The sequence below is a fragment of the Pleurodeles waltl genome, chromosome 6, assembly GCF_031143425.1.
Source record: "Pleurodeles waltl isolate 20211129_DDA chromosome 6, aPleWal1.hap1.20221129, whole genome shotgun sequence".
Classification (NCBI taxonomy): domain Eukaryota; kingdom Metazoa; phylum Chordata; class Amphibia; order Caudata; family Salamandridae; genus Pleurodeles; species Pleurodeles waltl.
The window spans coordinates 1,013,246,381-1,013,270,491 of record NC_090445.1 but is presented as its reverse complement, the minus strand read 5'-3'; the positions used below and the strand labels follow the sequence as shown (position 1 = coordinate 1,013,270,491).

The 24,111-nt window shown below is 40.8% G+C and overlaps 1 protein-coding gene across 5 annotated transcripts in view; it reads right to left on the bottom strand.

Moving 5' to 3' along the window:
* PRDM16 (PR/SET domain 16) overlaps positions 1–24,111 on the bottom strand; it is a 986,347-nt gene that overhangs the window by 100,714 nt on the left and 861,522 nt on the right. For all 5 annotated transcript variants that reach the window (XM_069239924.1, XM_069239929.1, XM_069239925.1 and 2 more), the window contains exon 4: positions 7,484–7,618. In XM_069239924.1, the coding sequence (XP_069096025.1) occupies positions 7,484–7,618 (135 nt within the window). The remainder of the gene's footprint in view (positions 1–7,483; positions 7,619–24,111) is intronic.

Genomic DNA, 24,111 nt, shown 5'->3' with positions numbered 1-24,111 from the left:
TATGGGAAACTTCCTAAAGGGACTTATACAATTACCGATGTTCCTGGGAATTAACTGGATTGCCAATATCTGCACTGCGATAATCATACAAAACAGTGACAGATACTTACACTTCAGCACAAAAACAACAGAGCCGCATGAGTCCCAGGGCTTCACCAGTCACGCCAGGAGCCAGCAACCATGGATCTGCCAGTGGTATCATTGGGATAGTGCTTTGCCAGTTCTGCTTGATGTTCATGCAAACACAGCTGGCAGAACATGGCATCAGCTTGAGGTGTAGCTCTTCAGTGTTAATGTCCACCACTGCCCCATCACTGGGTGGTCATCTTCTAAATTAGGTGGTGATGCGCTTGTGTTCCATAAGTGACCTTGCAAATTTGGCAGAAACTTTCATTTCTAGAATGTTGTGAAATAAGTAAAAAAAGCTCAAACAAATCATCAGTACTCTGGCCAAGCACATAATTTTATTACTATGGCTGTACCAACAAACTTTAAAAAAAGTATTTTTAGAACGCTGAATATTTCCCAAATTTTGATAGAAGTGGACTGGAAAAATACTGACTTATCAAATTTGAAATATTCGATAGAATATTTCTATAAATTAGCTGTAATAATTTACTATAGGTTATCTTGAAATTAGGGATCCATTTGCCAAAAATTGAAAATCAGCATAATGAAGAGATTTAGAGTATCACCTATTGTTACATATTTCAGGTCTAATTCAGATATATAACCAAATTGCAGGGACCCTTTGGCTGGTGAGATGTCCATGTCAGGGTTCTATGTTACAAGGCTGCAAAGTCCACTAAAACTGTAATCGCTCAACAAAAAAGCAATGACGAACAGTCACTTATAGGAAAAAGTAATGGAGTGGCTATGAGGCATAGAGTAACAAGAGGTGGTTATGTTAAGGGCCAAACCTGAGCACGAACCAGTTCATGTGCTGTCCAAAAGGGAAACGTTACAGATCACTAAAATAAGGATAGTACATTAGGACTCTAAGAAAAAAAAGAGCTGTCAGGAACACAGGCAGCCTGCTTGACACTGGCAGCCCTTTCCCCTGTGAATACATGTGAAGGGACTGTCTTTGCAACAACTTGGGGAACTTTTTAGCCCCACTCACAGGTGGAGATATTTTTTTTACAAAACGTTAGTTACATACATGGACTTCTTCTATTGTAAGTTGGGATTTAGAAATTAATTGTAAAGCACAAGAGTGGTTAATATTGCGTGTCATTTACATTGGTAAGGGTTCTTTTCTGACATTTTAGTCGTTGTGCTTGCAGATTGGTGGGATGCAATACGAGTCTTATGCTACTCTGGATTTACTAATCTGTCACGGTGTAAAACCTTTGCTACAAAGCCTTAACAGAAACCTGTGTTACGTAACTAATGAGGCAAGATACACTCTGCGAATCCTTCCTTATATCTGTGAATGCAGTGATAAAGGCCTGTGAGGAACAGTAGACCCCCTTGAAGTTCACAGAATGTCAAGATTGATGCCACAGTTCCTTAAGGGGACAGGAGCCACAATATTATTAAAACATTTCCAGGATGGAAAGGAATATTTAGAGAGCTTTAAAGAGCATTTCTGGGTCCACTGGACAGGCTGTCTGTTTCCTCTGATGCCTGTAGCCTGCGTTCACATAACCATACTCATGAACCACTTCCACTTTGCATCGGGTTTCCACCTCTTTTCGAGTGTTGGTGTCCCATCACGGATTGTTGACAGCAGTAATGGGGTTGAACAATTGCTACACATTCTTGTGAGTTGCAAGGAAGGGTGAAGCCCCTTTCCTGACCCATGTTCCATACAAGTGGCAAGGAGATACGATAGATATTGATAGTCACAAATCCATTTTATGACTCATAATGTACAATTAGTACACTGCAACTGTGGGTTTTGCACTCCAAAGTATGCAGTTGTTCCCACCAGTGACTTTACTAATGGAAACACTTTTGTACGTCAAACCATGAATTGCTCTTCTCTGTCCACTCATTTAATGCCTAAGGTCAGCGTCCCTGAACCTCAAATCCATCCATCATGCTAAATTAATACTGTTAATTGGAATTTCTTTCCATGCTTAAGACTGAACCCTCTGCAGCTCTGTTGTGCCTCACTTGAAGACAAGTTGTGGCACTTCTGCAAAAGCCTTTTCCAGATTACAGAGAGCCAACATTAATTTGTGTCGATGACTTGTCACACAGCCATCCTCATTACAAAGTATCTTGGTCTGGAACCTAGTTTTTCATTGAAGGGAGACATTTACATTTAAGAAAGTGACTGAGTGTTGAGACACCATTATTTTGAGCGTAGAAGGATATGATGACCTATCAGTGCAGCCTCACATTGAATGTGTAGGCTATGTCCTACCAAGAGTTTGCACTGGCCTGCTATCTGCCTGCGCCATATATGATATTGAGGGAGCAAACTACACCAAGCTGTCTTTACACTAAACTGTGCTAGTGCAATATAAGGAGAGATTCCAACTGCCAGTGTGAAGACCCAAGTGGAAGATACAGGTAAGAAAGTATTGAGTATCTCTATTGTCAGAACTACCGTACATGCAAGAGCTTTCTGCCTGGGGTAACGTGGATGGAAACTAAAGGGTATTTTGTGGAATATGGTGACTTCTAATATGTCCAAAATGGAAGCATGTATAAACGGTTAGTGAGTCTTAAAACATCCATGTTATGATTCGCCATCCCTTTACGGTTTATGCCATTCCTATCAAAGAGAAGTCTCTGCTTCCACTTTACAAGTGGACTAAAATGAATACCATGGGGTAGTCATTTGACAATAGCATCATTTTCTGTTATTCTTAATGTTTGGGAAAATGAGAAGATGTCATCACATTGTGGCCTTCTGTTCAATTCAATGTGAAGAGCTTGGAAGTGTGAGTGTGTGCTTTGAATCACAGGTTGTGCCCCTGAGGTACTGCACAAACACAGCAAGCTAAGAGCTTCAAGGTAATTAGCTTAAAATAGCCCTCTCAAAGCCCTGTAATGTCAAGAAACGTCAAACTCTGAATCATGCTTTCAGGCGCCTTCCATGGAATCTATGAGCGTGTGGTCATTGCATAGACCCCTCCCCCTGTAGTGTTCCAGTTCATTAAAAATACTGCACGGCTCTACAGTGAAACAGAGACCACAGGTCTGCACATCTCTACACTAAAACAGAGACTACAGGTAAATGGCAATAGAAGACCAGTGTCCTGGTAGCCAAAGACGACGTAAGCCATCAACTGCTTAGAGTTTATCAAACAAAAGCGCCGCCCATCTGTAGATGGCACAACACGTGGCTGACGCACATCCTTCAAGAAAACGTTAGTAATTTCTAGCAGTGCTTTTTGGGCTCCCACCCTCCTTACAGTCATTGTTGCACAGGAACCAGCGTGGCTGTTTTCAGACAAAGACCAAACGTATCTCACAGCTTCCTAGGCAGGAACCCCATCCATCACTGTCAGCGTTCCACATAACTGTCTACTGTTTCCTGACTGGAGGGGAACAGCAATAAAGATGCCCATTCATTTTCAGCCTTGTGTTTTCATTCCAGATTCTAGGTTCCGTGATTGTTGCCACCGTTTTATTCCCTGTTTTCCCATTGGCTGAGGGGTCTCTGGGCCAGGCAATTCCCAGCACTTTAGGGATTTGGAAGAATCCCTCCTGTGGACACCAGCGGCTGCGGTGCCAGTCGAAGAAATCCCACTCGGTCATTTCGGTCAAAGTAAATTGCCCCTTGTCAGCAAATGCCCAGACCCAAAGGTGGACATTCCAATCACAAGTGTTGATTGGGTTGTGACCTCCGACCCAAATCTGCAAGCCAAATGGGAACTTAAAACCTGCAGGCTCCCTCGGCCCGCACTTCATCTCCTCTCAGGAGGATTTTTACAGTCACCACAAAAGGCTACCTTTTTCTTTTGTAACAAGAGGGCCATTTGTCAAAATGGCTCTTGTAGGAAACAGTGTTCCGGATTTTTGGAATGCGTCTAGGGGCATTCTCTTGGAAGTATATTTGTTTCATGTAAGGATGGATGAAATGAAGTAATCTTTTCTCTAATGGTCATGCACAGTGCCAGCCTTTGCTCAGGTAGCACCCTGGGCGAATTCAAATTTGGTGCCCTTCCTGATCCTTTGTTCCAGATTGGTTGCCACAGAAGGTGTGTAGTGGATGGAGAGGTTGTAAGGATGAAGGAAAGTGGAAGGGAGAAGCAAAACAGAGGGTGACTCGGAGGGTAAAATGTCTATGGGTACACTGAAGATAATGAACACGAGCCAACAGCCTGGAAATTGGGAAAAAGTAAAGCAATTCTTCTAAAGCTCAGTGCACCCCTCTGAGGCACCTAAAGCCAGCGCTGGTCGTGAAGCAGGTTCACCATTTTACTCCTATGAATGTGCCTACCGGACAGCCAGGACGGATGTTCTTTGCTTCAAGGTACTCCCAACCAGTTAGCATTTCAAGCACTGTGAACTTTGCCCCGCTATGACAGCTTTATGTATGGAACAGAATTTGCTTTCTGCAAAGTAGGTTTCAGAGATGTGGCCTTCAAATCTTGCAGTGTTGTGTTTCCAAAATGCCTGATCTCATTTACTATGTCTGCCTAAGCACAAACATAACGTAGGGGTGGACTGCACACCAAACATGATCTATAATAGTCTGTGCACACCAATACGTATGGGCCATGGACACAGGAACCACTATAGTGTGTGCCATTTGCAATATTCCCTATAAGGAATCGAACTTTCCTATAAGGCCAAGGCTTTCTAAGGCCAGCAAGACTGTTATACTGTGAGTGACTGGTCCTGCTCTTGGCCTAACGTGAACTCAAAGGGGCAACTAGTTTTTATATCTCCTTATTCAAAAAAGGATCGATCACCTGTGGCACACATCTGCTTTTGTCGCTAGTTCAGAAAGCAAGCTGCCTTGTGAGCTTATGTATAAAATTTGTTCGCTTTGGGATTGTTCTAGCAGTAAACTCTTTTACGTTATGTGAAGGTGACTTTAAAGAGCACAAGCCAACGCTAACTTAGTGACCAAAGGCAACGCTGAAGTTGGCCAGGTACACCCAAACATAGGAGCCTAACAGATTTTGAATGAGCAAAGCATTGGAGCCTGAAGATGTGTTTTCAAGACAGAAACGTTTTCAAATTCATAAAATATTGTGTGTAACGAATTTCAGAATATTGCTGGCAATGTAAAATATATAAGATCGTCTAACACTCCAGCAATGCTTTTCTGTTGAAACGTCACTCCTTCAACACACGTCCAAAACGTAAATGTGTTGATCTGCTCTTTAATAAACCTTCTGGAACAATTACTTACTTGTGCCAAAAAAACGACAACCTTCATTCCAGATGCGGTCTAATAAAGACTAGCATATATTTTTTTCTTGAGTGGAGGGGTCCTATTCTGCTTTCACCAATCCATTGCTAACTTGCTCTAATGAGTGTATCATATACTGAGTACTGGGGAATCTGAAAAATGTCAATTCTCAAACACGTTCCTTTATCAGTAGTAAAACAAGTAACTTCTAACTTGTTATTATTGGCATTTTTAACTTTAAATGAAGCTGTACAACCATAACTTGTTATGACAGAAATTCAGGTGACCATTGACAGTGATCTAGGCCCGTATCCCTTTTACTGGACAATTATTTTACTGGACAAAAATATATATATGCACATACACAAATAACTCTTTCTTTTTCAAAATTTCAACTTTTGTAATTTGCAGACATTTAATATTTATTCATCTTTCATGTATCAGTTTCAAAATTCATAGAGTGTGCAATGAAGGACTCCTTAACTGTAGGAGGCTTATAGAAGTGGCATTTTTAGTACTGACAGTATTGCTAAATGCATTATGGGACAATGATGCAATTAACCACAAATGTGTTGTAGTTATACTTGCCCTGAAGAAGTGTGAAGCAAAACGCTTGGTGACAAGGGTAGACAATAAGTGAAAAATATTAATTGATGCGTCATAATAAAGATAGTGAATTTGCACGAATATATCGTTATTATGTAACATTTTTAAAAGTAACTATATGAGGAGGAGGAGATGTTTTTAGCACCATTATTGAAAGGACTATGGCATAAGAATTGCATAAATGACCGATGTAACCCTTTTGGCCATAAGAATAATTTTTGACTTCTAATATGAACTGACCGCCAATATTACTACCACGATTCTGCCCACAGAAATGAAAGTTAAAGGTTGTTCATCTTTGCACTGTCCCTTAGTACAACCTATGAACACTTATCTCCCACATAAAGGTGCCAATCTTCTATTCTTTCATATCCATTCTGCGCACTCAATGAAATAGCATTGCCCATGATCAGTGACACCGGGGAAAGATTTTTCAATGAAAATGCAAGAAATATCCACAGCTTAGCCCAAAAACTTCACTCAAGAAATTTGTGAAAAATGCACATTGCTTCATGAACTGAAGTATCAAATTGCTTAGTGGGAGGCGCTCTCCTACATGACCTACAAGCAGAAGAGCAAATCATCTCTCCTTTACTTGCCTACTTTTTTCAGAACAGTGAAACAACACATTTGTGGACTTCCATCCCCACTTCATGAATGATTTTCATCGATAAAAATACGTTAATGAAAAGCACTTGAAGACTCACTCTTGTCTGCTGTAACATCACTAGTTTCCAGATTAGAATGTTGACAAAGTTGCATCAATCATGTATTGTTATTATTATTATTAGTAGTAGTAGTAGTAGTAGTAATAGTAGTAGCAATAGCAACAGTAGCAGTAGAAATAACAACTGTAGTAGTAATTGTAGTAGTAGTAATTCTAATGTCAATAAAACTACTACTATTGCTACTACATCACTACTATTAATAACACATGTACAAGTGAAAATAAATTACCGATGCCAGGAAGCAATGTTCAATAGTACTACACTAATATTACTACTACCTTTAATAACAATAACAATAACAATACTAACCACAATAATACAAATATTTACCATCATCAACATCATAAATATAATAATACTATTAGGAAGAAGAACAAAGGTATTTATGAGAAAATTGCTACTGTCACTACCAATAATAATATCAATACTAGCACTGCTTCTTATACTATTAATAGCAATATCAATTTTACTAACAGCTGCTTTTTCCGTGTTACTACCAGCATTACTGGTACTCCAACCATAAATGCTACTAAATACTATTGCTTCCACAGCTTCTACAGATACTAATGATAATATGATTAGTTACAATAATAAGTACTTCTAGTACTACTACATGCACTACTACCAAATAATACCAATAATAATAATAATACTGATATTACTCTCAAATATGTATTTACTACTAAAATGGCACTGAACAACTGCAGCATTTCCTTTTGACATCAATAATCAGTCCAGGGATATAGATAAGGACACGATCAAGTTTATATACTTAGATTTTGCATGTTTTATAATTGAGTTTAGCACAGTTTTCAGCTTGACCTACCTGGCCGTTGATTTCGCAGATCACTAGATTTTGTTCATCGCCCGAGCAAGAGACACGGATATACTTGAGCCAGTTTGCGTTCCCTGTGTGGTTAGCATCCACGCCAAATTTATCATTTTCTAGTTCAGCAGAAATCTGCAAAGAAGAAAAAGACACTCTGATCAGGATCTTTAGTGTCAAGGAATTGCTCAAAAACTGCCAAAGCGATCTTTAGTATACACATATTTCTCACATCCTTTTCATTCCAATTTATCTATTAACTAACAGTATGTCAACTTATTTATGTAATCTTTGGGAAAAATGATTTTCAAAATAAGCAATCACAAGTTTTATTTGCAAAATATTAAAATAAATACATGTCCCATTAGCCAAGGCACGTCAGCCCTAGAAATGAGTGCACTCCTTTTCAGGTGGCTGTGCATATGTGATCAGGAAAATGATGCCACTCACAATGAAAAATAGCAAATGGTTGAAGTGGATTGACCCATTGCCCCACCCCGTATGCTGTGATAGGCAGAAGTAAAGCGTGAATAGAACTTGACCAGACCAATGGACGAGGAGGGATAATAGAGAGCAGCTGTTCTATACATATCTCAATCCATATACAGTGTGTGGTTGGAAGAGTGCTTTCTCTGTATTGGTCCTATTTGGAAAGTGTTTCTCATGATGACCCACAAATTGCAGTTATAATGTTATGTGATTCACTGATTGGCAATGTGAGAGATACAAAGTTTATGGTTTTCATAAAGCTTGAAGGTTTGATCGGCTATGCAGGTCTCGTTGTGGTTTTTCATAAGATCATAATACAATAAGCTTGTACCCACACTGGGCTGTCTAATCTAAGATTTTAGTTTAAAATATATGGTCCTGAATGGCAGATGCATGTGTTAAATGCATGTTGAACAAATGTAACATATCTTGTTCATGCTCAAATTAATTTTATGAGTTAACAGATGCACAAAATGCTAAATGCTGGTTCATGATCTAGACTCCTGCTTAAATACTTTCTAGCAGCAAAGACTATGGTGATTATTAGTTCAGAAGCAGTACTGGCTTCTTTCAGGATGGGTAATTCTTCCAACATGGCTAATGTTTTTGAACGTATGTGAAACTAAATGCTCCTACATGAATAGCTTCTTCTGAGATTCAGTCATTAAGGAGGTGTACCAGTCTGTTTCTTTGTAGAAAGTAGTATGAGGAATGAGCCACATGATTGGATGAGCCAGCTATCATTCATAAGGAGGGGCTCATTCACTTCATCTCCAGCAGAATCGCTGCTGATCTGGAAGTAAATGTAAGCTAGTGTGTCCGGACAAAATGACACCTGCTCGCGTTTGTGGATAACTAAATGTGTCTAGATTTTTAATATCTTAATTTGTATAATGCACTGAAAGAAAAATCCAAACTCTTGTGAAATATTGATGTAAACCCTTGGCCCCTTCTGCCACGTAATCGTGAATGAGCTTGCATGAATATATGGAAACAAAAATATAATTGTAGCCAAGGATTTATCAAATGTTAAATACCAGTTCTAGCAAAACATGTATTATGCATCACCAGAGTTCTATCTCTGCTCCAAAACCTCCCCCTGTTTTGTAATTTTCAAAGAGGAGAGGTTTATGTTCTAAATACAGAGCTGGGTGACGACATGTGATTAGGGAGTGTCCTGCTTTCACCAGCTGGGCTGGCATGTTTTGAGTTGGTAATGCCTGTTATGAGGGGGGCTTCTTGTTTTTATGAGGCATTACATTGGAGTGCCAGATTACACCTCTGCATTCACTCACACATTACATCATAAGTTTCTGTGTAGCGAGGAACTGACTGTAATATGTAAATCTAAACTGCCATGCTTTGCCCTAGGAAAACAGTAAGTCCGACCTTAATAAACCTGGCTGACTATTTTCCTAAATCTCATCCAATAGGTATGTAACGAGAAAAAGTGTTTAAAGATGGATGCTGTTCATACAAGAGTGACTTCCAAAACCTTGATTGATTGGCTCACTGTGCCATTTGTCCCATGGGGGAACTTTCTAAGCCACAGTGGCAAGACCCTCAAGCTTTAAGCAGAGTCAAACTTCCACTATGTCAGGGTGGCTTTCTCATTACAGATGTGTGGTGCCAAAATATCCTGTCCGCATTCACTTTATTTTGTGTGGAAAAGCATCATTAATCAGCAACTTTTAGGAAATGAAGTACAGGTGTTAATAGCCTGGTGAAATTGTGTTTTCAGAGTGTGGGCATCACATTGCTACAGATTTGGCAGGTAGTAGGCTTCGTGTTTGCAAGATATGCATTTGCACCTTTTGCAAGACTGACTTTTTTGCAGGGTATTGGATCTAACCCAGCAGCATGCATTTTATTTTAGATTTTACTTTATTGGTACCAGGTAATTTTATTTTTAGTTCTGGTGTAGAACTATAATGACAATTTGCAAATGTGCTATCCATGTAACAACCTATCTTTAAAAGAAGGAATATTGATCCTTAAGCAAAGTGTTACTATCTTTACAGAGCAGTGCTCACTTTCTTTCTACAGCTCTTTCAAGCAAAAACTAAAATGAATGTCCTAACAAAACGGCGCTGTCACTTGAAAGCAAATCACAGCAATGTCTGAAAGATACAGGCCCGTATTTATACTTTTTTTGCGCCACATTTGCGTCGTTTTTTGACGCAAAAACGGCGCAAACTTGCAAAATGCCATTGTATTTTGTAGGTTTGCGCCGTTTTGCGTCAAAAAGCGGCGCAAATGCGGCGCTAAAAAAAGTATAAATACGGGCCCCAATTCTTACAATGGTAGCAATGGCAGAAAAATCTGCACATGGAAAAGTGGCCCTAGTTATAATGGTACATGTAACATACTAGCAGATACAGCATGTAACAGGTGCAATTCCGGTGTGACTACCCTGCCACAAGGTGAAAGTGCCAGTCTGGAAAACCTGAGCTGGAAATACTGTAACAAAACAATCAGAGTACAACACAATAGTAACAACAAAGTCCGACAAATAATGTGTCCAGTGTTAGCAGAATTGCTATTTTATTCCATAGGAAGTCAAAACCGTGGAGTCCTCAGCAACACAGCAGTCAACACGTGTTTTGTCCTCTGGACTTTATCAAGGCTGCGGTTGTCATACATCCAAAGAATTGAATAAGCATAGGATAGCAAGTCATAAATAAAGAGAAAATGAAACGTTAAGGTATGAACTAACGCAGAGTGCATGTTTTATAATTGAAGACTATATGCCGCAATAGTTCAGTGCTTCCATTTCAGAGTATGTTGAATATACAGAAGCCAAGGCCATGATAAGCCTGGACTGCGTGTAGTAGCGTGGAGGAAGCTCTGAATTATTGAGACAACCACAGCCTTAGCAAATTCCAGAGGAAGAAACACGTGTTGGCTGCTGTGTTGCTGAGGACTCCACGGTTTTGACTTTCTATGGAATAAAATAGCAATTCTGCTAACGTTGGACACAATATTTGAATGGACTTTGTTGTTCCTCTTGCAGTGTGCTTTGGTGGTTTTGTTATAATCTCCTAAAGATGTTTAACAATCGCAGACATCTTTAAGGTTCATATGCTTTGGTGACCAGATCTGGAAAGCTAAACACAGCTACATTCCACTAGCATAGGGGAAGGGCTAAATTTTTGAATCAATTAAGGGCAAATAATGATTTGTGGAATAACTAACACCAACATAGAAAACATAGTCAACGAGGCAGTCACACAAATTAAATGTAGCTTTTGCATACAGTATAATCTGTGCAAACAAATTGTTTTCTGCTGCGGCAACTAAATAATTGTGTAACATCCGAGTGATGTATCTAACATAATTGTCAGGTTAGATTGGGGAGCCATGCCAACCTATTTCTTTGTTACTCTTAGGTAGGGCCAACTGATTTATGACACACAGGAGATCAAATTATGTGGCAAGAAAAGGCAAATTACCTGGCATAATGCAGCACATTTTGTGTTAGTATTACTTTATTATTTTGTCATTTTAACACAAGTTAACATTGTCTGTATAAACATTTCACCTCACTAGTACCAGTCCAACACCCAAATACAGCAACAAGCAAAAGAAGGGGCACACGCCAAACTTTACAGAGGGCCCCCCACTGTGCTGCAACATTTGTTATCACATGTTTAGTAACCTTTGATGAATTTGAGATAGTAACAGATTTTTGTCAAAATCTGCAAATGATGGAAATTGTAGCAAATTTGCCAATCCATAATTACATGGAAAACGCACGGGACGCAAAATGACATAATTCCAATGGCTCTGCTCTTCGCTAAAAAACGGGAAAAAGTCATCAAACAAGCCATGGCAAAGGAAACACCTATTTAGAATTTTAAGTGATGAATTGAAAACTCTTTTTTCTGTCTCAGTGACGCCCGTGTCTTAAGGTATCTAGCCAGTTCTCCACTTCGACCTGTGTAGTCATTCTCTGCACTGGGGCCATTAGCTTTATTAGCCATGATTAACAATACGGAAGCAGAGTTATCATCACATTGCAAACAGCCCACTATGTCATGGCGTCAGACCGCGCCTCGCGGTGGCGATGCCTCATCTGCGCTTGAATGTCAAGTGCTGGCTCTGCCCGAACGATACTGGCCTTTCGGTTGCAAGGGCTTGTAAAAATCTATGAATTGCCCTTATCATTCTGTCCACCTCTGAGCAAAGGGCATATTTCCCGCACTCCCCAGCTGCGTGTTTGTTTCAGTGCCGCGCGAAGTTTGAGAGGTTTTAACCCTACACCCCAGATCTCATGATGTCACGCCTTTTCTACTTAAAGGAACACAACAAACACGACAAAGTCAGCAAAAACACGATCAGGGCAGGCATTGGCGTTGGTGGCGCCCGGTGCGACAATCTTTGTCAGCGACCCGCAGTGACCTCTACCCCCACGGATTCCCCCACTACCACCATGGACGTCATTTAGGGGTCGCAACTCCGACCCCTGACTTGCGAGCCCTGGTACTCCTTTTGCGACTCCCCTCCCCACCCCACCTCCCGGCCTCAGACGTAGCAAAATCAATGCCAGGAAGACAGAGCTGGTACACCCTTTCGAGCACGCGGATCCACCTTCGATTTTCCCTTTTCTATTACACCGATAGTGAATAATAGTACAATATTCACTAATAGTGAAATGAAAACAAGGAACAGCAGGACCCTAGTACAAGACTTTCAGTGGTAGATGTAAGAGAAAAACGTTTTTCGAATGTAGTGTGCATGCCTGTATGCGTGAGCATTTATGTGAGTTAAAGTGAGTGAGTCAGTAGTGAGTCAGACTAAGTAAGATTGAGTGTCATTGAGTTTGACTGAGTCAGAATGAGTGACGATAAGAGACGCGCACGCATGTCAAAGACTGAGTGAGAGTTGAATTTGAGTGAGTGAGTGTGAATGAAGGAGAGACTGAGCGTTTGAGAATAAGTGAGCATCAGTGACAATTATGGAGTTTGTGCAACTGAGTATGAGTCAGGGGAGAATGAATGAGAGACTGAGTTAGAGCGAGCGCAAGATAGTGAGTGAGAATAAATGAGTTTAAGTAGCAACAGATGATGATGGGTGAGTAAGAATGAGTGGGAATGAGTGGATGTGAGTGTGAATCATAATGTGGTATTATGCTTGTTAGTCTGCTATTGCCCCTGGCATACTGAAGGTAATTCTTGGCTAATAGAGGCCCTCATGGAAAAATACAGCCACTGGCATACTGGAAACAATTATTAGAATGACAGGCACCTGTGAAAGATACTGGTACTGGCATGCTGTAGGTAATTCTTGCAAGAAATGGCACCCATGGAAAAATGCTGGCACTGGCACACTTAGGAAGATTGTTGGCATAGTAGACATCCATGGCAAAATGCTGGCACTAGGTCATTAAGATACTTTGTGGCATAATGAAGGAAAACCATGAAGTGGTAGGGAAATAACCATGGCGAAATACTGGCCCTGTATTAGAGGTAATTTGAGAAAAGGGTAACCCAGTGTAAATGATGATATAAAATGGACAATTCTGACACAGGAATACTGTATGTAATTTCTGGCATAAGGGGGCACTCCTGGCATATGTGGGGCACCCATGACAAAATGCTGGCCTTGGCACAATGGAGGTGATTTTTGACGTAAGGGGGCATTCATAGCACATTCAAAACAATGGGGTGAAATCCTCCTGAGTGTCAGGTTTCTCTAGCTTGGCCTATCTTGGCACACATTAAAAGACCTGCCGTTTTTTAGCAAATTTATATCACTATTGTGCTTTTTAATACACTATTTTCCCAAATTATTTAAAAAATGTCCTCAGTGGGGAATCCACCCAGAGCCGCACTAGAGGAGGCCTGGTTCACTACAATTCAGGGTATTACATTTCACCACTTTGAAAGATCATGTCAGCACCCTAATATAGGTGGTTTCTAAAATAGTAATTTCTCTGTATTGTGTTACACTAATCATGCAGTTATTACAGAACTTCAGTGTGTCAGTTATTCTGATGTCCTCTGGGTTAAGAGCATGTCACACCACTTCCTGGGCACATTTAGGGTCAAAGGTCATATGATGTCATAGCCTGTGACATCATCAAGGTCACAGGGTGTGTCATGTCATCCCCTACCACTTGCATTTTCTTGAATCGACGTTCATGACTATAACCCTTGAATAGTGAATCTCATCACACCTTAGCCCCCCTCTCATATGTATTTCATTTCTAGGCTACCCATACAAATGTAGTCAGAGCACTTTGCATCACACATATATTGTACAGAGACAATGACTCATATGTATGTAAATCAATCTGTAGGAAATGTTACATAAGACAACAAACACTACAAGCTGTTGAAATCATGTGATCCATACTATAGCATGGCAGTATATCGTAAGAGTGTCTGGCCTTGAGAAGCACAAACCCAGGATTTAATGCATAACACACTAGTTGATGTTTGCTTTTCTACCAACACCATTTTTACTCAAACAAAACCTTATTAGCAACTATAGGATAATAAAAGACTTGGGAGGAAAACATAAGTTTCTAACCGATGTCTTGCAGTTTGCATGCAGCTCTTTACTCATGAATTCATAGCTCACTGTGCTAAACTAGGATTGTAACTTATGCACTGCAATAATAAAAGGATCTCTGTGACCAAAACAGTAATCCACTGAGCTATCTACATGAACTACAAATCTGGGATCTGCATGATACACATGCTTTTCAGCAGTCACATTAACTCTCTGCACTATTTTACGATGAGCCAAAACTGCAACTAGAGAAAACTCATATTTGTCTCCAGATAGTACATTTATCACCAAAATTATTTTGGCATATTTACTATTGCTTCATAAGTGCTGGGCAACAACAGGTGAGTTTAACAGCAAAAGGCATTTCAAAATAAAGTGTCCTCAAGAAGTGGCACCCAGTGTGGTGGCACCGGTCTCACTGTCCTAAAGCTGGCTTGCGGTTAATACCATAAGGAGATGGATTGAACAGAAGGTAAAAAAGAGAGGTGAGGAAGACGCCTACACTTTTCTTTTCAAATTGGGTTCACTGCATTTTTTATACAGTCCTATCATTCAGATCACATATTCTGGCTTCTTGAAACCACCCTTAGTAATAGTGAAAGAGTTGTGATAGAGGTGACAAGTGGCTGCATCGAAAGAAGTGTTGAGCTGATGATAGATGACAAAGTAGCAAACGAGGCACAGAGCCACTTCAATGCTGCGGTGGCTTAAGAAAGAAATGTGAGAAGAAAACAGAAACAGCCACCAGATCAGGGTACAAAGAAGGGTAGTTGATAAAGAGGCAAGCCCACAGATGTGCAATGCAAACTACATCTCTGCAAATCCCTGTGTTGTATTTAAATGCAATATTTATGTAGCACTTACTACCCCAACTGGAGCACTTGAAGCGGTTGCCACTTGAGCAGCATGCTATTCTATTTTGGTGTGTGGTTGAAAGGGTGTTGTCTCTGTTTTTGATCCTATGTGAGATGTGTTTCCATGCTATGGTGATGACCACCGAGGTGTGGTTGTTGTGTTATGGGACATAGTGCATAGTAGTGTGGTGGATGAAGAGGTGTGAGGGATAGACGAGCAATTTATGGTTTTCAGTAAGCTGGCAGCTTTTGAACAGCTCTACACTTTCACTGGTTCCTCAAGGTCTCAAAACCACACTCTCTCTTTTCAAACATGCATTCAAACAGTCCCTTAGATTTCCATAATTTGGCACCCACACCAGCCTACCTCAACAGTCCATTCTCAACTCACCTGCTCATCTCCTGGAGACCCGGGTCCTGACAGCATTACAATGTTTTGCGTCCCGGCTATAAATCCAATATAACATGAGACTGTTGAATAGGTAGATTTAGTATAATCAAATATTGTGAGTGTTGATTGTCTAGGATCTCAAAGAATTGAACAGCGTCGCAAGTTCACTGCTGTGTCTGGAAGTACACAGCAGTCAGTGTCCTCAGAAGGTCCTACAAGGGTCCAACTAAGAGCATGTAGTGAGGCTCTTCATCTCTGGTTGTCTGGATTCTTGTTGGTTGTCACCTAGTAAGCTTTAATTCGGATTTAGAGGTGGCCCTCTATCTCAGGATGTATGGTTTCTTGTTGGTTGTCTCCTTGTAAGCTTTAACCCTGGTTTTGTGGTGGTCCTCTATCTGTGGCTGTCTGGATTCCTGTTGGTTATTTTCTAGTAACCTTTAACCCTGGTACAGAGGTGGTGGACTGGGTAGTGGCTGCCTCCTGCCAGCAGTGGTATCAAACATCAGTTAAAGGATGGAAGCTCTAGAGGATGCACCAGATCAAGCTTTCAGATTGACTTCTCAGGCTCTGTCATTCTCCTAGAGTTGTAGAAATAGTATTAAAACTTACTGATTGTTTTAGAGGTAGGCAATGGATCCACAGAGAGGTGAACAAACAGCCTTTGATCCTCCTGCCCACTACCTTTCTCTTATACATTCTGGTAGATCTCTGGAATTTTACATCACCTTTTTAAACTGTTTACTAAAGTGCACCTTCACCCCAAAGGGCAGTGGACACTGTATTCATCTCAGCAATAAGCCGACAACCGAAACACTTACGTAAAGTCAATATTGGGGAAAAAAGCAACACAAATAATAACAAGTCATAGGTCTCGCATTTGAGACCTACTGAATTGCCAATGTTGTTGGAGATGCTGTACATCATTGGTGAAAAGAAAAAAAAAGATTTTTTTTTGCCAATGCTGTGCAGCATCAGCAAAAAATGCATCATGGCATGACATGAGTAGCATGTAGTTGCCATGATTCTGTTGGCGCCACATCACAGTACATGCACACATCTGTGATGATGTATGTGTGTGCATGTATGATGACATATGTGAACACACAATACACCATGCATGCATTCACCTATTGAATCGCACGGATGCCATTTTATTTTCTTTAATTTAACAATTCACAATAGCAGGTGCCTATTGTATTGGTAAATAAAAGGAAATACCTTTTGCATGGGTGAAAGTGTTTTTTATAAAGTGGATCACCCAGCAGGACATGATAGCTGCCGGGTCCTCCAAAAAGTATATATGTTTTTTAATTACTGCAAGGGAGCAATAAAGGTGCAGGTGTGAGTGAAGCAATGGACATTGTGGGGAGAGGTGGCAGCAACAAGGAATGGATGGGGTGGGTGGAATAAAAAGCAACACACAAGGGAAAGAGAAAATGGGGGGAAGGCATGAACAACACAGAGTGCTTAGGGAGGAGCATGTGGGGATTTTGTGTGTGTCAAGCTACACACAAGGGAAATATTCTCTCATGTACTCTCATGGAGTGCTTTAAGTAAAAGAAAAAAAGTAGTTCCCTTAATGTGAGCAATAGAGGGATAAAAGTCAGCCAAGCAAAAGGGTGGAAAATAAACTATGCTCCAGGTGAAGACCAAACACAAGAAGAGGAAGGCAGGCCATGAAGTTTGAAGCAAGCAATTGAGAGTGACTACAAATCCAACCAGTAGTAAGTAATGGGAAGACTGCAAGCCCTCTGTTTTTTGTAAGCTCTCTAAAGTTTTTTTTAAACCCAACAGCTTGGACTGATTTGTAGGTGAGATCTAAAAACACAAAACATAAAAAGAACATTGCTGCCCCCCTATTCAGAAACTACACGATCTTGATAACAGAATTAAACTAGGATGAGATCAAATCTCATGGAGTATAGTGTGTTGATATTTACAATAAAAAAATCTAACATAAAGCCCTGACAAGATGGCATGTAGATAACAGCATTTGACATACCTAGAGCACAAAGCCATGAATGAAAAAGTACTGCTACCACTGAGAGGGTGAACTGCAGATGCTTAGTTTTAGATTCATTTACCTTCCAGTCTTCCAAGGCCTTATGGCCCTTTCCAAGGCACAGGATACCTGTAATCAAAGACATCCTAACTTAAAGTTGTGCATCATCAGAGTTTTGGTGAAAAAGGTGCTGATGCTCAAATTCAGATCACCCAGAGGTTCCATACATATGTTGTCTATTGTTAGAGCCAACATAAGTCTGGTAGTGAAGAGGTTCAACCCAATGCTTTCTATCAATAATCACTACGATGTATCACATGGAAAAAAATAAAAATAAAAACTGACCAGCACATCCTCATCGACCCCCAAGTGGATGCCAAGATAGACATTAGGACACGGCCGCCAATCAAGTCAAAATACATTGAGAGGACAAGTATGACCAATAAGCTCCCTTTCTACTCCAGCACAAACATGATGTTATCCTCCAACTAAATAATGGTAATCTCCAGCTTCGGAAGTGAAAGTCTTAGAAGATAAAGAATAATTAAAGAGAAGGAGGAAGAAGGGTTCAAAAGACAGCAGGTTGATAGGAGACAAATTGGAGAAACCTCAAAAGCAAATGCTCTGATTTCTAAAGGACACCAAGGATGTAGCAGTGATAAATATATTTTCCCACAAAGGTACTACATGAAGCAAAACTGGCAAGCAAATTAAAAACAAAATTATTGATGGTTTGTTCAGGAGCCTTGATCTATGCAATAAAACGTGATTTATGGCATTATGTGTGGGGCCCATGTGCAGCTGACAAGAAAGGAAGAGAATCACTGATGTAACATCACAACCTATGCAATGAAGACAGTGCTAAGATGTCAGTTTGCCTGCCTCGGGCACAATTTAGTGGCCCTGAAGGTATAATAAATTTCCCTTCTGTTGATCTACCGGGCAAAAGTGCTAGCACTTGGTAAATCTGAATCTCACGCCAACTAAAGTCGCCAACTACTAAATGAGTCAATTTCTCTGACTTGTGCCTTGGTTGATGGATAGCAGAACAGGAATCTGATGGAAGCATAAGCTCTTGTGAGCATTAAGATGAGGACATTTATGTGCTGTATTAGACCTTGAACATGTTCATATGGTTATTTTACTCTGTGTGAGTTGAGATTCATGTACATTTCATAAAACTTGACCTTGTGCACTAAATAGAATATATTCTGAGGAGAAAGTGTCCTCGAGTTGGGGATTGAGTAGCAACTATTGAGAGGGGTTAATGGATAAGTTATGCCTACGTGATAATGATGTTTAGACCTGTCAACGGGATGGCGCCCTGTGGTGGTGGGGAAAGGAATCATAACTCTGAAAGCATGGGAGAGTGTTTAAGAGTTGGAAGCTAATTGAAATGTCATGTACTTAGGCCTCTAAAAATCTTATGGCCACTGCTCGATGAAGGGAAGAGATACACAGATTCACCTTTCAAGAGATTCCTTTTGTAGTTGTCCCATTGGATGACCTCCACCAGTAAAAACATGCTGACATCAAGAACTGTGTACCAGAGGAATGTTGGGATGTTTTACCAGAAGTTTAACAAGCAGAAAACAAAACAACGAAGGGTGTGCTAAACTGGCACACGTCAACAGTAAGGCTTCATCTGGAGCAGTGTGTCCCGCTCTGATGACCTTGTGTGCTGAAGACTTAAGCAAATTGAATGATTAGTGGAGGGCTACAGAAAGAGTTCTGGGTTGATGGATACACAATGTAGAGAGAGCCCAGTTTTTAAACGTGTAAATATTTAAAGGATGGAGCCAGGTGTTAACACCAGGGCAGGTACTCAAAGAGTTATAAAGGCTATCTATGAGACCGGGGCGGAAGGGAGTCTCTCAAACATAGCTGGAATTCACTAAATTGTGATGTTATTTTTGAGGTACTCCAACGCCTTGAAATTGGCAAAGTCTTAAGAAAGTATTGGAGAAAACCCAGCTAGTCAGTGAGTCAAAATTCATTATTCTAACAAAGCAAACGACTGTAAAATGTACAATAAAAATACCACGTTCTTACATTTCATCAAAAGATCAAACACATTCAATTGTGTTGAAGATAACAGATTCAGTTAATAAAAATTAAAAAAGAATGCAGCTTAAAGGAAATGCATACTAGTTTTACATCTAACCTCTGATGTAACGCGTGTTGTATTAAACATGCAACTGAGAAACCCAAACTGGGCAATGAAAACGATTGTGAAAGAGACCACAGCGGCCCTACATTATTTAAAGTTTGCTTGTCTTAAAAGAGGCACAATGAAGAGCTTCCTCAGTGGGGAATAACATTTACAAAATAGCATAAAGATTTCAGAGTTGGGGCAGGTTCTTAAAGTTATAATGGAATCCAATTATGATACACAGACAGGGTTTCTCTATAAATTTGGGGATCCCAAATATTTAAAAAAGGTGAGGTTTAAAATATTGCAAGACTCTGCTAAAGTTTGGCATGATCTAAGGAGGGTTACCAAGTTACCGTTTTATAGTAAATATGCGCCTCTTTGGGATGCTCCGGGATCACCGGAATGGACTAGAGACGCCTTGGCTAAACCCTTGAAGGAGGCTGGGCTTGTACAATGGGTACAGCTTTGTACTGATGGGGAGTTACTCCCCTATGAGGACCTTAATATAAAGGTAGATGGATATCTTTCCAAATTTAAATACCTGCAAATATGGAGTTGGGTGAAGAGCGTCAAAGAAGAGGTGGGTGGTTCTAACGAATTGGAAGAATTACTATATCAAGACCTTTCGGGAAAGAAAGAAGTTGCAAGATGGTATTGGACATTGATCGAAATGGTGGATGGAGAATTTCGCTTGCCTGAAGAAATCTGGGGAGAATGCTTGCCAGGAGTACAGATAAGAGAATTATGGCAAGTATCTATTACATTATTGTATTCTACAGTTAAACCTGCCTGTCTAAACGAAATCATTTGTTTTCCATTCACAGGGCCTTCTGGTCCCCAGGGAAACTGTCTAAATTGATGGAAGGTACCTCGATTAGCTGCAAAAAGTGTGGCATGGATCTAGCAGGTGACATTCACATGTTCCTGGAGTGTCCCCAGCTCAGTTTGTTTTGGAAAGAGGTTGGTGAGATAGTGAACAAAATTATACCTTTAAAGTACCAGATAAGCCCCTCCTTGGTTATTTTTGGTTGTCAATTGGATTCCAGGAATCTAACAAAAGATAATGCTAAATTACTTTTCTATATGATGTTGTTGGCAAGGCGGGAGATATGTAAGAAATGGATAAGTGCTTCTCCCCCGACGGTGCTAGAGTGGAAGGATTCATTAATATATAATCTAACTTTAGATGTAAGGGATAAAGAGGAAGCAAATCAAAAATAAAATTTTTGGGACCCATTGAAAAGATGGTTGGAATCGCAAGAATTAGGTTTTGTCCTGTGATTACGCCAAGGCGGGTTTCTGGCAGCTTTGAAGGCGGGCCGGTAAGGCTTTGCTAATCAGAGATGCGGACTGTCCTGGACAGGAGTCTCTAGGGGGTGATTGAATGTTAGTTGAACTGATCTCCCTCATCAAGAGGCTGGACAAGTGAATGAGGACAAAAAAAAAAAAAAAAAAGCATAAAGTCCAACTAGCTTGTTCAGAAGAATAATCACATGGGCAAACAGGCAGATTTTTTAAAATAGGTACCCTGCACTGGGTATGCAGACAAGAAGTGTACAATGTTTAATCTCAGTCTGGTCAGCCAAAATCGATGGATCTTGTTTCAAACCCAGATAAGGTAAGCTTCGATACCAGACGTAGTGCAAACCGGGTCTTAGGTTAAAACTGTACTTTTCTCAGAAGCACTGCACAGCTGTGAAGAAGATTTTCTGGGAAGTTTGTCACCTTTGAAAAACGTAATCGGCAAAATTATATATTTGTTTAGCCTTACTCAAGACTAGTGTTATCACAAGAACATCGTTGCAATACTTCTTGCCAGAAGAGATTAAATGTAGCCAAACAACATGGGATAGTCACAGAAGCAAAAAACCTTCAAGGAAGAAAAGATAAAGTTGGAGACCGTGGACTGTTGGTGTTTGTTATAAATAGGCAGGGCTGGCTCCAGGGCGGTGCGACTGGTTCCACCGCACCGGGTGCTGACTTTGATTCGGGGCGTTGTGTTTACAAGTATTTTATGATTTGAAAACCACCTGCTGCAGCTTTTCTTGCCTCCAGCAATTTTCACGTAACAATAAAAATGTCAAGATAACTCTGGTGATGAATGTTCTGCCTGGAGAGAGATCAGAGTTTCGAGGGGCACTGTTAGAGGGTTGTAGTGAAGCCATCCATGGTGGAGGAGCCAAAAACATTCTCACACAGGGTGCCACCAGCGCTATGGCCAGCCCTGTAAATAGGTGTAGGCCTGGACGGTTCGCATTATCAAAGTCAATGATCTATTCCAGTACAGGTGCTCCTGAGCAGATGTGGCACCAGCATGACTCACCTTACTGAAGGGGCAGTGCAAGTGTCAACTCCCCTCCTGTAATGCTGAAGTGCAATATCTGGCACAGACACCGGCTGTGCTCCAGTCACTTTGTGCCGCATTTGCGCCACTTTTTTAACGCAAAGCGCCACAAACTTAAACTAAAAAAGTATTTTGTAAGTTTGTGCCGCTTTTGCATCAAAAAATGACACAAATGTGTCACTAAAAAAGTATAAATATGGGCCTTTGTGTTCTACAGCCCATGCATGGCAAGAGGAGGCAGCAAAGTTGGCAGACACAGTAGGCCTGGGTGTCATTATCTGTTGTTTAAAACTACCTTTTTTCATAATGTTGGAAAGTTAGTTTGAATTATTTTACTTGTTCTTTTCAAAGTGAAGACATTCATGCATCTTCTCATATGAAAGGCTTCTCGGGAGACTGGAGTGAGCGCCCTAGCTCGATGGTTTCGCTTCCATGGCCTGACTTCTAATTTCTTCTTAATTAACAATCGATAGAGTACTGAGGTTTGGAATATTAATTGTGAAATTATTGTTCTTAATTGCTTTGTAAGTGCAAGCCAGGACATTGCCTTCCACCACATTGCTACAGGCGTCCACATTCCCTGCAAGACTGAGAAGGGTTTTTCCACGAGTAGGAGTGGTTTATTGCTGGAAATTCAGGTTATGTCAAACTGAAGTTAGCCAATAGCACTTATTAATATTTAACCCTGGTTTCATGTGGTGTGCACCGGCACTCATTTTTGGGGGACGCGACTCGTTTGACATCATTAGACATTGACCCGGAGCAAGAGAGTAAAGGCAGAAAATGAAGAAAGAAGAAGGAAGAACAAAATAACACAATGGTAAAGGGAGAGAGCTGGGATGAAAATAAAGCTGCAAGAAAAAGGAAGAGACAGTGTAGAGTGGTGGATGAGAGAGGGGTGATGTGGAATCAGGAAGAGATAGACTTGGTTTTCACATCTCCGTAACGCTGCCATGCCATTGTTGGGTTCCTAGGAAAAAGTCTGAGCCCTTGCACTTTTTTTTAAATTAGGCACTGGCAATAAGACATAACTACTCATAGAAATGAGTATTATGGCTCCCAGAAAGCAGGGACTTATGGATAAGTGTTACCACGGCTGAACTGCAACCAAGCTCCATGTTTATTTGCCTCTCATACAGCCATAGAGGTGTTCTCTACATTCGAACCGTTGCTGGCTATGGAGGGGGTGAAACCATTAAAACAGCGGAATCCTGTTTCTACTATTACAACACAGTGCCACATGTTGGGGTAGGTAGGAGTGGCAATTGCTGAACATAGGTTGCTGTTTGCAAGCCCTTGCGACTCCTTTGCCTCTGCCTTTTATACTATATAACTGTAGATGTTTTAAAGGTGCCTGGCCGGTGCTTCTGCTAGAATTTGCAGCTGTGCGTTGTGCTTCAAATTGCCCTTTAATAACGTGCTGCAGCCTCGGGTTTTCCACCATTAGTGTTTAAATAAATGTTGGCAAAGCCAATAGGTCTAGCCTTTGGGTACCATGGGATTTGCCAATCGGTTTTAGCGATGCTCTGCAGCATCCTCAATGCTGTACAGCATGGCTGAAGAGAAAAATAGCTGCATCATTTTGTAGGCATGCCTACAAGACTTGGTTACTCTGTTCCTTTTTGTTTACCAATCTGAGTTGGATAGGCATACAAAAGAAAAAAAGCAGGGAAAGCAAAACTGATAGGTGAGTGAGAGGATGTGACATAGTGGGTTTGGGCAGGAGCGGTTCGCTGGAAGCACTAGGGGTGGGGTGGCGCACGGGGCAGGGGATGGGGGGAATTAAAATAAAATTAAAACCAATCAAAAAACTCCCACTTACCTTAGCACCGCACTCCGCCCCACTCCTTTTTCAGGCACAGGCTCCCAGCCTGCCC